This window comes from Labeo rohita, chromosome 9, assembly GCF_022985175.1.
Source record: "Labeo rohita strain BAU-BD-2019 chromosome 9, IGBB_LRoh.1.0, whole genome shotgun sequence".
Lineage (NCBI taxonomy): Eukaryota > Metazoa > Chordata > Actinopteri > Cypriniformes > Cyprinidae > Labeo > Labeo rohita.
The window spans coordinates 34,939,863-34,959,591 of NC_066877.1; the positions used below are offsets into that span (position 1 = coordinate 34,939,863).

Genomic DNA, 19,729 nt, shown 5'->3' on the forward strand with positions numbered 1-19,729 from the left:
TTTATTGTGTAGCGCGGAACAAAACATTTGCATTCACCTTGATATTTAACTACCTACATGTACATAAGCACTTTTCAACTGATATAACAGGTTGTAAGTTCTAAGACCGACAAAAATCAAAGAGTGAATAAATAAATTAAATTAATGAAGTGAGAATAAATAAATAAATAAAATAAACTAAAGTAAAGAAACATTTTCCTGTGGCTTAGGAGAAGTTTGTTTGAAAGGAAACTGGTATGATCTTTAAAATTAAAAACTACTTGTATTAATATTAAAACAGGATGAATACTTTCATCAATTAAGAAATGTCTTAGATTTATTAACCCTTTAACGGTCACCCCCATTTTGAACATAGACTTGAAAATGCCAAAACTTACATTTTTATAATTCATGAACGAAAACATTTTGTAATATGACTTTGATGTACATTTTCCATGGTAATGCAATGTCTGATTTAAAACGGTTTTCAAAAGATACATTTTCAGACCCAAAGTTTTGTGAAAAAGGTCAGAACTCCTGTTATGATGTAGATTTTTGAGCTGCACTCATTACTTAATCTATTACTTTTCCTACATAATTTGTAGCACAAACAGTGGCCAAATATCTATTTAGGTGTCTTAGACCTTTCCAACGATACACAGTTTTGTCATAATTAGTTTAGGATCTATTTGTAATACGGTGAAGTAAACTTAGGTGTCCTGCTGAGGAGATGGGTGACAGTTTAAAAAAAAAAAAAAGTCTTTTTTTTTTATTTTGAAAAGTTTATTTTGTTTAATTCTTTATCATACATTTGAATCTTTGCGTTGGACTCTGCTTATGGTGTTAGGGTTTGTGTTAGGGGGTTTGTGTCCTTGCACGTGGGGGGTAGATGTAAATGGGGTCCCAGTAGGCTGGTATCTAAACATTAGCATATACCGTAGTGATCTTACAACAAACTGATCCCTTTGAGGTGACAATACACACACACATTTGCTCTGCCATTTTTCCACAGTCAGGACGAAACCCAAAACTCCCAGACTGTTAGCAAAAGATCTGGAAGAAGCAACACCATAAAACACCAGGGAAGCGGATGAGATAAAACATCATAAAACCACTCAGAAATACAATTAAAGTCAAATCTAACATCTGTTTTTGATCTTTTGATTTACACAAACACTGTCATGTCACTCAGAGCTGACAGACCCTGGTCACATGGCAGTCAGAGTGACAGAGGGGTCATAAACACATAAATTCACTCATAAATCTAATCATACACACACTAGACATGTGTCTAACTGTCCATCAACAATGACAGAGTCAAAAATACGCTCATAAATCCAGTCATAAATCAGGCCATAAATCATATTTGATACGTTATGTGCCTGTAGGTACTACTATACTAGCATGATTCTAGCACGATTAGCCAGTTTCTAGCATGTTGCTAACATGATTAACAAGTTACTAGCATGATTCTAGCATGATTAGCAAGTTACTAGCATGTTGATAGCATGATTAGCATGTTTCTAGCATGATTGTAACATGATTAGCCAGTTACTAGCATGTTGCTAACATGATTAGCAAGTTAATAGCATGATTAGCATGTTGCTAGTATAATTAGCATGTTAACAGCATCACACAGCTTTTGGCTTCACAAGATGTTAATTGATGGACTGTGTGGATTATTGTGATGTTTTTATGAGCTGTTTGGACTCTCATTCTGACGGCACCCATTCACATCCATTGGTAAGCAAGTGATGCAATGCTACATTTCTCCAAATCTGATGAGGAAACAAGCTCATCCTAATCTTGGATGGCCTGAGGGTGAGTGTATTTTCAGCAAATTGTCAATATGTTCACACATGAACATGCTCACCTTGCACTTCACACTCTATGGTTTCGGACATTTCAAGGACGATTCCTCTTAAGCGAAAGGTCATTTTGCAGGTGTAAAATCCGGCGTCATTGAAATGCACTTTGCGTATGAATAGCCTATCTACATTTGAAACAAATGTCTCGTCGTCTTGAAGGAGCTTACAGTTCTGAGAGGAAAGCAGACACAGTAAAGACAGAGTTTATATTAAGCATGAAATCTATGGGTCAAACTGAATCAATAAGTAAAGGTGCACAGATCCAAAATAAAACAAAAATGTATCTTGTCATGTTGGTTTGTCCGAGGGTATTTACATTGAATTTATGCTTTTTGTAGATAAGCATAAGTGTTTAATCAGTTTATGCATGTGAATTTTGCTGGCAATCGAACTATGAACTACTCAATCAAATTCTGAATAAAAATATTAAAATAAATACACATAACTAAAACAAATCATTTTATTAAACCCAACAGTTTTAGGTTTTTGATTCATAGGTTTAGCAAAACACAAAATGCTATAAATATTATTAATATAAAAATAAAAACAAAAAATAAATAAAATAATAATGTTAATAAACCCAAAATAACAAAACTATAACAAAATAAAAATAACACAACAACAAATAAATAAACAATATAAAAATAAAACAATTAAACGACAAACAAACAAACAAATAGCAATAAACAAATATTTTTTAAAATGCATTTAAACTATAAAAATAAGAATAATAATAAATAAAAACAACAATAATAAACAAGCAACTAATATTTAAAGTTTCTGTTTTGTTTAAATTTGATTAAACAAAACAAACAATAATACCATAAAAATAAATAACAACAACAAATAAATAAACAATAATATAAAAACAATTACATGAAAAACAAACAAATAGCAATAAACTAAGTTTTAAAAATTCCTTTAAACTATAATAATAATAATAATAATAGAAACAACAACAATAAACAAAGAACTTATTTTTAAAGTTTCTAATTAATAGATTTAGCAAAACATTATAAATAATAATATTATTATTATAAAAAAGAATTTCAACATTCCTATTTTTTTTTTAATTCCCATTTCAACAAAACAACAATAGTATAAAAATAATATATATATATATATATATATATATATATATATATACACACATATATATACACACACACTTTTAAAAATGCATTTATACAAATTACTTAGAATCAACATAAATCTGTTTACTGCAAAAACAGTTGTATAACATGTTATATAAACATGTTTACTATGTATTTAAAACACATCAAGTATATTAGTACTATTACAGAAACCTGCCCTCTTTCATTTATGCAAGGTTGACCAACATGCATCACATTAAATGTATGTTTATGTTATGTGTAATCCAAATTCATGGAAATTTTATATGCAATTCAATACCTTAATCTTAAAATTGGCACCTAATGTGATTCTTACACTTGGAGAAGTCATGTCAATTAGTGCAATTGTAAAATGTATTTTTAAAAATATATTTGGAACAACTTTAGGGGAGAGTAAATAATAGCAAGATTTTAAGGCCTCTCTGGCAGAGATAAAGAATGCATTTTCTACCTTGTACCACTGGATGGATGGACTGTCCACGCTCTGGAAATATCTCCTCAGCGGGCATGCAATATCGTCACTCACGTGAGCGCTGAGCCGCTGGAGTGCCCTCTGCGGTCTCTCACAGTTTTCTGATGTCATTTCATTCACCACCAGCCATATCGCCTGTTTACAGCACTCGCTTTCAGTCCTGATGATATGAAACACAGATATGCCGGCCAAATCAATGTCAGAAAATCCAAACATGCAGCAAGTGTTTCTGAATGGCTAACAAAAGCCTAAGCCAATTTCTGACAACATTCATTTCAATAGTCAGATAGTAGAGACATTTTATGCATGCTATTTTAAAGAGAAATCACCTTTAAAGCAATAATAAAAAAAAAATAATAACTGCTTAAAATTCAATGTTTGGTTCCAATAATTTTACATTCAGCCATCATATTTCACATACAGTAGTTGCATGGAAACTGGTAAGATAGTATATCCACACACAGGACATATGGGATGCAAAGGGCTTATGCTGCCCTCTACTGACGGAAAACTAGTATGATACGAGTTATATTATACTGGATTATATTAAACTGGGGGGAAAACTGGATGTGTTAAGATATCAGTACAAACAAAATCATAAAATGAATGAATAAATACAGAAATAATCCATAAATAAATAAAATAAAAATTAAAACGAATAATTTTAACAAACCTAATAGTTTTATGCTTCTGATTTATAGGTTAAGCAAATCACAAATAAGAATACTATAAAAATAATTATACTAACAATAAAAAATAAAAAGAACAAAAAAAGAAAAATAATACTATACAATAATAACAATAATAATAATAATAACAATAATAATAATAAAAAAATAATACAACCAACTAATTTTAGACTTTGATTCATAGTTTTAGCAAAACAACAACAAAAAAAATGCTATAAAAATAATAATAATAATAATAATAATAATAATAATAATAATAAATAAAAACAACAATTAACAAACAACTAATATTTAAAGTTTAATTAAAAGGTTTAGCAAAACACAATGCTATAAATATTTATATAAAAATAACAAATATATAAAATAACGTTAATAAACAACTGTTATATATTTGATTAAACAAAACAAACAATAACACTATAAAAATAAATAAACAAAAAGCAATAAACAAATAGTTTTAACAGTTGTAATTAAGTTCTGAATTTTAGGTTTTGCAAAATAAATAATACTATAAAAATAATAATACTATTAACAATAAAACAACAACAAACAAACAACTAATATTTAAAGTTTGATTCATAGGTTTAGCAAAACACAAAATGCTATAAATAGTATTAACATAAAAATAAAAACAAAATAAATAAAATAATAATGCTAGTTTAATATATTTTGAAATTTGATTAAACAAAACAAGCAATAACAATACTATAAAAATAAATAACACAACAACAAATAAATAAACAATAATAAAAATAAAACAATTAAACAACAAACATCAATAAATGAATAGTTTTAACAGTTGCAATATTTCAGTTCTGAATTAGGTTTTACAAAAAAATACTATAAAAATAAAACAATACTAATAGCAATAAAAAACAATAAATAAAAATAATACTATAAAAATAATAAGAATAATAATAAATAAAACAAAAATAAACTACTAATATTTACAGTTTGATTCATAGGTTTAGAAAATGCTATAAATAGTATTAATATAAAATGAAATAAATAAAATAATAAGGTTAATGAACAACTTTAAGATATTTTCAAATTTGATTAAAACACAAGCAATAATACTATAAAAATAAACAACAAATAAATAAATAATATAAAAATAAAACAATTAAACAACAAACAAATAAATTAAAAAAACAATTTCGTAATACTGGAGTACTGACTCATAGGTTAAAATAATACTAATAACAATACAACAAAAAAAAAACAATAAATAAAAATCATAATACTCAATATAAAACAAAAATTGTAACAAATAATAATAATAAATAAAAACAACAATAAACAACTAATATTTAAAGTTTCTGATTAATAGATTTAGCAAAACACAAAACAGTATAAGTAATATTAATAACAATATATATATATAAAAAATCAAAACAATAACATAAAAACGATTTGAACATTCCTAATATTTTAAAATGTTTCAACAGAACAAATAATAGTATAAAAATAACAACAATTCTAAATTCCAAAACTATTTTAATTTTCTGAATCAAAGATTTAGCAAACACAATCGTTCTATTCCTCTTGTTGTCAGATGAAGCTCAATGACTTCAATAAAATTTACTTTTGCACTACTTCTTGATATTGTTAAATAATTCATTTCAATAATGAATTTTACTAGTTTATCTTTACTAGTTCATAAAAAAAAACAAATAAATAAATATTGCTATTTTTCCTATTCATAGTGTTTAAAGTAACCTCTCATAATCCTGTTCTTTATTATTATTTTATTTAATTGCTATCAAAGTCTTATAAAGCTTCCAAGAGTGCATTTGATCTTTACTTTACACAGAACAAAAGCGAAGCGCTACATCTTAGCCCTAGAACTTTTTAATCCGTATATTCAGCATTAAACAAATCAGCATCAGTTTAGTCAGTTTTCTTAATTTAGAGCTTCCTTCCGTGACCGTAAATGTGTGTTTTGCAGCAGCAGGTTGTTTAAAGGTCAGCGTGCTCAACACCTGTTCAACACAACACTGATTTGCTCATCTCACCATCCTAGAAACGCCACATATTAAGCCTTCCTGATCTTTCCATCCATTTATTTCTTCAGTCAACAGAGCGCTGCAGCTTCAGCGAATCTCACGAAAACACGTCAAAGTTGCAGAGGAAAAATTCTCAGCATCTTAAAAATAGACTTCAAGTTCTGAGGAAAAGGGCAAATTTGACTGCACACAAGGGCCGTAGCCCCGAGTCTGACAGACTGACCGCATCCTCTGCAAAAGATGTTTTTCTAGCAAAAATTTCACTTTCAAAGTGACTGCATGTGAATCAAGCTCTTCCTGAAATCCCCCACCCAGCAGAAACGTCCCCAAACTCTTTCATCCGTTTGATGACTTTTACACTTATTCATATTGTTTATTAATCTGGAGTCTGACATTATCATGTCACACTTACACTGCATAATGCCATCAAGTAAAAAATAGTTAAAATTACCCTAAAACGCAATATATTGATGGTAAAAATGCCCCTTCGTTTCTAAATCATATTTCTATATGATTTAGTAATATCAGCACAAGTGATATTCTGTGATAATTTCTGTAAAATAATACTTACATTCAGCCAGGATGCAATAAATTGATTAAAAGTGACAGTAAAGACAGTTACAATGTTACAAAAGTTTTCTTTTTCAAATAAATGCTGTTCTTTTGAACATTCTATTCATCAAAGAACACTGAAAAATAATGTATCGTTTAAAATGTATCATAAAACAATAACATTAATGAACAACTTTAATTCTTAAATTTGATTAAACAAAACAAGCAATAATAATACTAGAAAAATTAATTAATTAATTAAAAAAACAATAATATAAAAATAAAATAAAACAAATAAATAAAAATTAACAGTCGTAATATTTCAGTTCTGAATCATAGGTTTAGCAAAACAAATAATAATATTATAAAAAATTTATACTAATAACAATAAAAAAACAACAATAATAATAAATAATAATAATAATACTACAGCAGCATAAATAATATTAATAATATAGAAAAAACAATAACAAAATGATTTTAACATTCCTGCTTTTTTTAAATTTCAACAAATCAAACAATAATAGAAAATAAAATAATATTAATAACAAAAAAAAAAACAATTATATAAAAATAAAACAAATAAAAATAATTTTAACAGCCGTAATATTTCAGTTCTGAATCATACGTTTAGCAAAACAAATAATATTATAAAAATACTAATAACAAATAATAATGAAAACAACAACAACAACAATAATAATAATAATAATAATAACAACAATAACACTATAGCAGTATAAATAATATTAATAACAAAAAAAACAATAACATAAAAATGATTTTAACATTCCTAGTATTTTTAAATTTCAACAAAACAATAATAAAAAATAAAAAAATATTAATAACAATAAACACAACAAAAATAAATTAAGAGTGATAGTAAAGACAGTTACAATGTTACAAAAGATTCTATTTCAAATAAATTTTGTTCTTTTGAACATTCTATTCATCAAACAACACTGAAAAATAAAATGTATCATTGTTTCCAGCAAAAATTACTTACAGTAATAAGAAACATTTTTAATAACTGAGCGCCAAATCACTCATATTAGAATTTCTGACATTTTAAACTAACCAATGATTCAATGATTATTTCATAAAGAGTCATTTGCTTTGTTTCTGAATGAATCAGCCTTTTGAAAATGGCTCAGTGACTCACTCCTTACGACAGTAACGGACGACTTTAGCTTCACTTTTGAAGTATTATTTTATATTACAAAAATCATTTCATATTCAAAAGATTACTTTTAAACCAATCTCATTAATTGCAAAGCTGCAATTGCAGTGTAAATGCATCGAAATGCAGCGTAGTCATAGTCATTTATATATCCATTTCATTGATTCATTAATTAGTAATTTATAATAAATAAATATAGAAATTACAAAAAAAAATATAAATAGTTTATATTTTACAAAATAAAATATAAACTATACATATAAAATAAATAAAAAATAAATAAATGCTCGCACAAAACAAAAGAAAATAAATAAACAAATAAATATGATTTTGACAACTGATTATGCATACACAGAATAAGGACCTGGGTGTTTTAAAGTACTCAGTTAAAACAAAATTTAAAAATAAAATGTATTTTATATTTATATAAAAGCAAAAAAAATTAAAATATAAAAATAAAAATGTACAATAAATAAATAAACAAATAAAAACAAATGTACAAAAAATAAAATTATTGAATTAATAGGAAAATAAATAAATAAATGAATAAACACATAAAAAAAGAATTCGTACATAAAAAAGAAAGATGATGCACACACCGAATAAGGAATTCGGTATGGTAAACAAATAAACAAAATAAAAATTATTAAAATATAAAAATATAAAAATACCTAAAAATTACAATAAATAAATACTCATACAAAACAAAAGAAAATAAATAAATAATTAAATAAACAAATAAATATGAATCTGACAACAGATTATGCATACGGTGCAAGTGTTTTTCTTTTCTTTCTTTTTTTTTTTTTTACTGAGTACTTTAACACACCCAGTTCCTTATTCTCTGTGTGTGTGTGTGTGTGTGTATATATATATGTATATGTGTGTATATGTATATATATATATATATATATATATATATATACACACACACACAAAAATGACAATATAAAAAAAGTACTAAGAAATAAATAAATAAATAAATAAATAAATAAATAATATAATACAATATTTTATATACATATATACATATATATATATATATATATATATATATATATATATATATATATATATATATATATATATATCTATGTGCACTCAGCATTGTCTCAATATCAAAACAATTGGAGATATTATTTGTAGTGGCTTGGTGCCTATGATTTTTTTTATTGAGAAACATTCAGAATTATTTTTGAAAATCAAGAGGAAATGGTCTGTTCATACCTGACCACACACGTGTACTTTCCGTGATGCTGCATGGTGACGTTGAGGAACCAGATTTGTTTTTTTGTGAGTATGACGCTCTGCTCCAACTCCATGATCTCAGAGCCCGTTCTCTCATCGTACCATGTGATGTTATACGGTGTTTCTGTAGAATTAAGGATATATTTCATGTCTAATTGGCACTCCAGTAACGCCACCTCACCCGGGACCGAGAAAGTCCGCTCAAACGCCTGTCCATAATCTTTGCAGGATTCTGTTTAGAGACATGCATGAAGACGGTTAGGAACAAACACAAAAAAATACTAGAGAAAGTAAAGGCATAATATGAGAGCATGGGAAAAGAATTAATATATATATGTATATTATATATATATATATATATATATATATATATATGTGTATATGTATATATATATATATATATATATATATATATATATATATAAAACTTTATTAAAACAATATGGACATATTATAATAATAACAATAATAAAATAAAATGTAATAAATTGACAAAATTTAAATATATATATATATATATATATATTTTTTTTTTCTTCTTATTTTTTTTTTTTCAAAATAACTAAAAACAAACTTTATTAAAACTATATATATTGTAAAAAAAAAAAATTATCGATTTATGTGTGTATATTTATTTAAATGTATTAAAATTATATGGACATATTAAAATAATAATAATAAATAATAATAATAGTAACAAAATGACAAAAACACAACACAATCACTAAAACGGAAAAAAACAATCTTAAATTTAATATTAAATATTAAATTATTATTTTAATATAAAAATATTAACATTAACATTAAAATAATTCATTAAAATGAAAACATAAAAATAGAATTAATTAAAAATATTAATAAAAAACTATAATAGTATACCAGTGATATTAAAATAACACTGGCGTCAAAAAACATGGAGGGGTGAAATAACTGTATGGGCATATTAAAATAATAATAATAATAATAATATTAATAATAACAGTAATAAAATGACAAAATATTTTCCATGCATCAAGCAGTGTAATGATTAACTAAAACAATATTTTTAAATATTTTTTAAACTCTGTACACGGAGTTTATGAGATTCACTAAATCAAACACCCTCATCAAGCTATAATTGAGTTTTATTTCATTTACACGCATCCGTTTATGACTCACTTCATCCAGGTAGTAAAGTTTATGAAGGAAACAGATGCAACTTCCTTACCTGAACCTAAAGGTTCTTTAGTTGATATGACGGCACATTCAGCTGCCCAAAGTACAGCGACCAGAAAAACGAGAGACGGCCGACCCATATCTGCAGAGAAAGATGAACAAAATGACTGAATTTGAATAGAAATTAAGAAATGATCACATTCACAACATATAGGGTGTTTAAATTTAAATGATAACGTTAGATGGCATTAATAATCAATGTTAAAAAAAAATATACACCCCTGTTCAAAAGTGGAATCAGTAAGATTTTTAATGTTTTTTAAAGATCTCTTATTCTCAAACTTCAATCAAAAATACAGAAAAATGTTTAATATTATTGCAATTTAAAATAACAGTTTTCTATTCAAATATACTTTCAAATATAATTTATTTCTGTGATGCAGAGCTAAATTTTCAGCATCATTACTCCAGTCTTCAGTGTCACATGACCTTTCAGAAATCATTCTAATATGCTGATTCTTTTTTTTGGAACCTGTGATTTTTTTTCAGGATTCTCTGATGAATAAAAAGGAAAAAACAAACAAACAAACAAACAAACAAAAACAGCATTTATTCAAAATAGAAATCTTTTTTAACAATTTTTTAACAACTTTTTACAAGTCTTTACTATCAATTTTTATCAGTTGAACACATCCTTGGTGAAGAAAGAAAGAAACAAATGTTACCAACATTGATAAATCAGCATATTAGAATGATTGCTAATGCATTATGTGACACTGAAGACTGGAGTAATGATGCTGAAAATTCAGCTTTTAATCACAGGAATAAATTACATTTTAAAGTATGTTAAAATAGAAAAACACAATTTTAAATTACAATAATATTTCATAATATTACTATATTTTTTCTGTATTTTTAATCAAATAAATGCAGTCTTGATGAGCAGAAAACATAAAAAAAAAAAAAAAAAAAATCTAACTGATCCCAAACTTTTGAATGTTGTTTAATTTAATTTAATTTAATTTAATTTAATTTAATTTAATTTAATTTACATGACTATGTATATAATATTAAAAAACCTCTTAAATGTCCACTTCAGCTTTTATGATGTCGTTAGTCATGTTTAATGAACTTTGAACCTCATGTTTACTGGAAGTGAACAGTGTTTGAGATACAAACTCTAAGGTCAGGCCAGGATCAGGGTGAAATAAAAACACAATTTTTCAAATACGCTTTCACTGCATTTACAAGATATATAGACTCACAAAATTAAACGCACATGGGAATTAAATGCACACTTATTTGACAATTTCACTTGGTAAATTTCACAAATAATTACAAATTTTTTACAACGTATGTATTGCTTGCATGGTCAGAATAATATTTAAAAAAAAAAAAAAAAACAACTAACTATAAATGACAAAAATACTAAAAATGCACAATAAAATAAGGCTGCAATGATTCTGAGATTCGTAAATGCACTAATATATAATCTGATGACTAACTCTTAAATAACAATGCTTGAGCAATCTGCAAATACTTGTGAATTTCTACTCTCACTTCCCTCTTCTCCAAGAAATGCAGATACATGGGAAATGCTGACTAGACTAGAGCCGAATCCCTGTAGCGCCGATCCAGTGATCGACCGGCTAAAACAGTTACTCTTGCACAACAGTTTTCGTTCTTTAAAAGAGCAGACTACACTACATAGAGGAACTTAACGTGCTTGCTCAGCGTTAAAAATTGAAATTTGAGGAATAAATGTAAACGTGCGCACTGGAGGAGAAGGGAACGTTCTGCAATTAAACAGGATCTAGGAGTACATGGCCTACATTAACCCTGAAGTTAAACCAACCGACCAAACCTTGATCTGCTCGTCACCTCCAAACCCTCATTCAGATGTTCAGTACATTGCAAAATATTTACTTCACGGTTGGTAAATTGTTTTTAAATGGGTGATGGTGTCAGTCGATTCCACTTGCACATACACGTACACATTTACTGATCTTAGAACTAAACATTATTTAATTTATTAATTTTGATTGTTTCTTGCTTAATAATTTGATTAAGACATGCAAATCATTTTAAAGGTATAGTTTTTTCACTTTTCACTTTTCAAAACAACTTCTAGAGAGTGAGTGAACTCATTTTCAGGATAACTGTTTCTTTAAGATCAATTTTCAATTTGAGAAATGCAGCATCACTTGCTCACCAAAGGATCCTTTGCAATGAATGGGTGCCGTCAGAATGAAAAATGAAAATTTTCTAATAACGGACTCCCATTTAGGCCATCCAAGAAGTATATGAGTTTATTTCTTCATCAGAAAACATTTGGAGAAATTTGATGTGAATGCTTGTGAATGGCAGTGAATGGGTGCCGTCAGAATGAGAGTCCAAACAGCTGATAAAAACATCAAAATAATCCACAAGTAATCCACACCACTCCAGTCCATCAATTAACATCTTGAGAAATCAAAAGCTGCATGTTTGTAAGAAACAAATCCATTATTAAGGCATTTTTAACTTTGCTTTTTAACTTAACATTGCTAAAATACAAGTCTATAATTCATAAATCACCTAGTCTGAATCAGGAAAGAAATATGCACAGACAAAACACCATTTACCAGCCAAAACAGCTCCAAACAAATTTGTTGGTGGATTTTTCACTGGAGGAAACATTATTATTGGCGCATATTCTGTTCAGAAGCAACAGTTTAAAGGTAAAAACATCTTAATGATGGGTTTGTTTCTTACACATCCGCAGCGTTTGGCTTCTCAAGATGTTAACTGATTGACTGGAGTGGTTTGGAATACTTGTGGATTATTGCAATGTTTTTTATTAGCTGTTTTGACTCTACTAATTCTGACGGCACCCATTCACTGCCATTCATATGCTAAATAAATTTCTCCAAATCTGTTCCCAGACGACCAGGTCTAAAAACACCCTGTGAGGCGTGTTTGCATCATTTGGATTGATTCACATAAACATTTGCAATCTGGTTTGACAATTTCTGCTAAGAACTGGAAAAACAAACAAGCCATGCAAACCATTTTAAAGGTATATTACAGTTTTAATAAGATTTTGAGGATGTTTTGTCCACACAATAAAAGTCTACACTTTTCAAAACATCTTCTAGAGAGTGAGTGAACTCATTTTCAGAAAAACTATTCCTTTAAGATCAATTTGAAAAATGTAGCATCAAATCACTTGCTCACCAAAGGATCCTTTGCAGTAAATGGGTGCCGTCAGAATGAAAATTTCCTAAGAACTGACTCCCTTTTAGGCCATCCGAGAAGTTTATTTCTTCATCAGAAAACATTTAGAGAAATTTGATGTGAATGGTTGTGAATGGCAGTGATTGGGTGCCGTCAGAATGAGAGTCCGAACAGCTGATAAAAACATCAAAATCCACAAGTAAACATTGCTAAAATACAAGTCGATAATTCATAAATCACCTAGTCTGAATCAGGAAAGAAATATGCACAGACCAAACACAATTTACAAGCCAAAATAGCTCTAAACAAATTTGTTGGTGGATTTTTCACTGGAGGAAACAATATTATTGGCTCATATTCTGTCCAGAAGCAACAGTTTAAAGTTAAAAACATCTTAATGATGGATTTGTTTCTTACAAATCTGCAGCGTTTGGCTCCTCAAAATGTTAATTGATTGACTGGAGTGGTTTGGAATACTTGTGGATTATTGCGATGTTTTTTTAATCAGCTATTTTGACTCTACTAATTCTGACGGCACCCATTCACTGTCATTCATATACTAAATTTCTCCAAATCTGTTCCCATGAAGAAACATTAAGTTTTCACTTAAAGATAACCAGGTCTAAAAACACCCTGCGACTGTTAAAGGCGTGTTGCATCATTTTGGATTGATTCACATAAACATCTGCAATCTGGTTTGACAATTTCTGCTAAGAACTGGAAAAACAAACAAGCCATGCAAACCATTTTAAAGGTATATTACAGTTTTAAGAGGATTTTGAGGATGTTTTGTCCACACAATAAAAGTCTACACTTTTCAAAACATCTTCTAGAGAGTGAGTGAACTCATTTTCAGAAAAACTATTCCTTTAAGATCAATTTGAAAAATGTAGCATCAAATCACTTGCTCACCAAAGGATCCTTTGCAGTAAATGGGTGCCGTCAGAATGAAAATTTTCTAAGAACTGACTCCCTTTTAGGCCATCCAAGAAGTTTATTTCTTCATCAGAAAACATTTAGAGAAATTTGATGTGAATGGTTGCGAATGGCAGTGAATGGGTGCCGTCAGAATGAGAGTCCAAACAGATGATAAAAACATAAAAATAATCCACAAGTAATCCACACCACTCCAGTCCATCCATTAACATCTTGAGAAACCAAAAGCTGCATGTTTGTAAGAAACAAATCCATTATTAAGGGATTTTTAACTTTAAACATTGCTAAAATACAAGTCTATAATTCATAAATCACCTACTCTGAATCAGGAGAGAAATATGCACAGACCAAACACCATTTACAAGCCAAAATAGCTCTAAACAAATTTGTTGGTGGATTTTTCACTGGAGGAAACATTATTATTGGCTCATATTCTGTCCAGAAGCAACAGTTTAAAGTTAAAAACATTTTATGGATTTGTTTCTTACAAATCCGCAGCGTTTGGCTTCTCAAGATGTTAACTGATTGACTGGAGTGGTTTGGAATACTTGTGGATTATTGTGATGTTTTTATCAACTGTTTGGACTCTAATTTTGACGGCACCCATTCACTGCCATTCATATACATACTAAATTCCTCCAAATCTGTTCCCATGAAGAAACAAGCTCATGTTTCATCTTTGAGGTGAGTCAATTTTCATTAAATTTTCTCTTAAAGATGACCAGGTCTAAAAACACCCTGCGACTGTTAAAGGCGTGTTGCATCATTTGGATTGATTCACATAAACATTTGCAATCTGATTTGACAATTTCTGCTAATAAAGAGAAGAAGAAAATAGATCAGAATAAACCTGATTGTCAAGTTTACAGCATAAGTTTGGGTGGCTCTGGTTTTAAGGCCAGACAATCCCCAAAGACAATGAACGACACTCATTACTAACCTGGGAAAATTCACTTTTAACATGCCACATCATTATAATAGTTCAGCAATTTCCTGACAGGGTGAAGTGCAAGCTAACAAGCAATTTACAATATGTCTGTCTAAGAGAACAGACAGACAGAAAATCATTCAAGTGTTGAGTTCCCACAACCACAGGATAGATTTCACTACTACCGTATGATGTTTCATAATACAAATGAGTCTGTCATTTGCCTAAAGTGTCTGATCCAGCCCAAACATGTATGTGCAAGAACATGCTGTACTATTCAACCGATCGCTCCAACTTTGACTTACATAAGCGTCATTCTACAAAGCACATGGTTTTTTTGGCTTGTTATGGTGTTTTCATAACTTAATTGTAAGATTTTAAACACTCTGACATGCTAAATCAATACATTTTAATATATATTTGGGAGATACACTACCAGTCAAAAGTTTTCGAACAGTAAGATTTGTAATGCTTTTTAAAAAATGTCTCTTCTGCTCATCAAGCCTGTATTTATCTGATCCCAAGTACAGCAAAAACAGTAAAAATGTGAAATATTTTCATTATTTAAAATGACTGTTTTTTTCTTTGAATGTATTTTAAAATGCAATTTATTCCTGCGATTTCAAAGCTGAATTTTCAGCATCATCACTCCAGTCAAAATATTTAGATTTTCTGTTTAAAAAACATTTATTATTACTATTATTATGTTGGAAACAGCTGAGTGGATTTTTTTAGGTTTCTTTGATGAATAGAAAGTTCAGAAGAACAGCATTTATCTGAAACAGAAATGTTTTGTAACATTATAAATGTCTTCATCATCGCTTTTGATCAATGTAAAGCATCCTTGCTAAATAAAAGTATTAATTTCTTTCCCCCAAAAATAAAAATAAATTAAATAAATAAAAATGACGGACTCCAAGCTTCCGAAAAGTAGTGTATAATGTTACAAAAGCGTTTAATTTCAGATAAATGCTGATCTTTGGATCTTTCTTGTTTTAAATATTGATAATTATAATAATAATAATGTTTATTATTATTATGCAGAAGTACAAAAATTCTTGAACAGTAAATCAGCATATTAGAATGACTTCTGAAGGATCATGTGACACTGAGGACTGCGGTAATGATGCTGAAAATGCAGTTTTGATTACAGGAATAAATTACATATTAAAAAAATATTCAAATAGAAAGCAGTTATTTAAAATAGTAAAAATATTTTACGATAATACTGCTTTTTCTGTATTTCGAATCAAATAAATGCAGGCTTGACAAGCAGACAAGACTTCTTTTTTTTTTTTTTTTTTAAAAAACATTAAAAATCTTGCTGTTCAAAAACTTTTGACTGGTAGTAGATAGATAGATAAGCAAGTATCTGTGGATGAGGTGCATGAAAACACTGCTGATGACTTCATCTTTAATGACCATGAGTCAATATAACTACAGTGCAACCTAATAAAACAATATCAAAGCCACAAATCAACCACTTCCTATCGTCTCCCCCACTGTTTATTTGCCGCAGTCTGAATTTGTCTCTCAATAAATGAAAGACCTTTCAATCTAAAAGCTTTTGCTTAAATACTTGGAACTTGCTTGGTAAATTAATGCAATAATGTACGTTTGTCTACGTTTTAATTTTTTCATGCAACTAACGTTAAGTTTTTCAATAAAATAAAATAAAAAGTTTTGCTTATCCTATCCACAGCTTTCCTGTCATTCCAAAGTGTGGAAATAAGTCATAAAAAAAAGTTCTGATGTAAAAACAGACAAGAATCTGTTTAACAAACATGAACAAACATTCATCAAGTTAAATGCTAGGTAAGGATTTTACCTCACCGCATATTTACACAGTAAATCTGGGAAATCTTCTTAGCAATAGAACCAAGGGAAGTCAAGTCATGGATATAAATGAATCACACAATATAGCAACACAGATGGTGCCAGTCACCACTTTTGCTCCGAAAACAAACCGGGATGAAGTGAAGGAAAGGTGGCGGCGTCTTACCTACAGTCGTTCCCAAAGCATCGTGATTCCCGCCAGTGAAAACCCGCTTTCTACTACACATGTTTAAAAGTACACATGTTTAACGGCTTTTCATCGGACCCTGAAGAGCACGTATATAACCGGACTGTCTTGCCACTTCTCCATAGTCACAGGAATGTTTGAGAAAGCGCATTTTGCAATATCCTCTCAGTGCTAGGGAAGCTTCCTCTCCAACGCCTCTGAAAGTTGCGCAATGTACGAGCGAGGCGGAGAAAACGTGTTTGATTTGATGCTGCTTTCACTTAACTTTAATCATTCTGTCACGTATGACTTCAAGTGCTTCTTTTGAACAACATTTCAACGATTGAGGTACTGAGGTTCACTTAAATCTGTTCTCATGTGATCTAATGCTGGTCCAGCCGCCTCACTGAATAACGTGTGCGAGTTGCAGATTCGATCCTGAACTTTAGGGGGCGCGACAATCGCTTGAATTTTAAAGATTGTAGCAGAGCTAGATTTGGAGTTAGAACAAGCTGTGGATACATTAAGTATTTTAGACATTGTGCAATGTAAAATATACTAAACAACAGTATAAATAAACTTTATTTTGAACATAAGCGTGGGCGCCGCCATTTTGAATTTTAAATTAGCGAGACTTCCGGTGTTTTTGTTTTTTACCAGTACAAAAACGACGCTACGCTTCTTAATATGGCAAAGTGTTATTTACTATGATACTATGACAAAAACGGTTAAACAACAACAAACTTTTTCGGCAAAAAAAAAATATTTTAAATATCCACCTGATTTTTTTTTTTGTGGGCGTGGCCATTTGTACATTTTATGAGTCTGGCTTCCTGTCTCATCCGCGTCCAACTACTTTTAGCTGTACAAAACAGCCGTTTTGCTGCTTGATATTGCAAATTGGTGTGTCTTACCATATTATTTTAATTAATGTTATGCTTTTCTTCTTATTATATTTAAATGTGTTGTATGTTCACGTCTTATAGACAACGCAACTGTTTTCTTTAAATTTGACGTATAGTCTTATGAATGTACTTTCTTGGATTGAAGTATATGGAGGGCAAAATATATTTGTAATGCCTTAAAATTATATATACATACATTTATGTCTATTTAAAAAAATATAGTTTCAACAATATACCAAAAATGGGCAAAATTTTGTTACATTTTGTTATATATTATTATATATGTATATATATAATGTGTTAATATATGCAGGTAAACTAAACATTTTTTAGGAATTTTTGAAAAATGATTTATTTAAATGTAACATTTTAAACATAAAAATATATTTTCAACAATATACAAAAAATGAGCAAAACATTGATATGAAATATTGTTACAAAAAATATAGTTACAAATATATTTTGGCAACTTTATATTAATCATATATATATATATATATATATACACACACACACATATATATATATATATACAGGTAAACAAAAATTTTTTTTTAGGAATTTTTGAAACATTATTTATTTATATTTAACATTTTTATGATATATTTATATGTCTATTTTAAAAATATATTTTCAACAATATACAAAAAATGGGCAAAACATTGATATGAAATATTGTTACATAAAATATAGTTCCAAATATATTTTGGCGACTTTATATTAATCATATAATATATATATATATATATATATATATATATATACACACACACACAGGTAAACAAATTTTTTTTAGGAATTTTTGAAAAATTATTTATTTTAATGGAACATTTTTATGATATATTTATAATAATTTATTTATATGTTTATTTTAAAAATATATTTTCATAACATTGATATGGAATATTGTTACATAAAATATAGTTCCAAATATATTTTGGCAACTTTATATTAATTTTATATATATATATATATATATATATATATATATATATATATACAGTTGCAATCAAAATTATTCAACCCCCCAGAGACGATAGTACTTTACAAATACAAGCTTTTGTGAAGATCCAGGACTTTATAAAAATTGCATCTCTAACAGATTACTGGTATATTAAAAGTGATAATGTCAATATATAATGTAATGTCTTTGAGTTTTAGATTTTTTTAATAACACAGGTATGTCATAATTATTCAACCCCTGTTCAACATTGCTGTTTTTTAGTCAGTTATTTTTATGGTGGGGAACAAAATTGTCTTAAAACACAATTAAGCCTTTAGAAACTCTATTAAAAAACAGAATAAGCTTGAGCTGTTACACATACATACAGTTAGTCCAGTTAGCTGAAGTTGAGTAGCAAAATGGTAAAATCAACAGAGCTCTCACAAAAGCTATAGAGAAGAAATAGTTTTATTATATTATAAAGTCTAAGTCTGTATGAAGATTTCCAAGACATTTA

At 28.4% G+C, this 19,729-nt stretch overlaps 1 protein-coding gene across 1 annotated transcript in view; it reads right to left on the minus strand.

The window, feature by feature from the left end:
• Positions 1–17,745, minus strand: part of zmp:0000000936 (interleukin-1 receptor type 1) — a 39,329-nt gene extending 21,584 nt beyond the window's left edge. Inside the window, exons 1-5 of the mRNA XM_051119823.1 lie at positions 17,365–17,745; positions 10,335–10,424; positions 9,107–9,359; positions 3,432–3,612; positions 1,836–2,018 (exon numbers count right to left, since the gene is read on the minus strand). Coding sequence (XP_050975780.1) covers positions 1,836–2,018; positions 3,432–3,612; positions 9,107–9,359; positions 10,335–10,424; positions 17,365–17,425 — 768 coding nt within the window. The 5' untranslated portion in view covers positions 17,426–17,745. The remainder of the gene's footprint in view (positions 1–1,835; positions 2,019–3,431; positions 3,613–9,106; positions 9,360–10,334; positions 10,425–17,364) is intronic.
• Between the last annotated feature and the right edge of the window lie 1,984 nt (positions 17,746–19,729).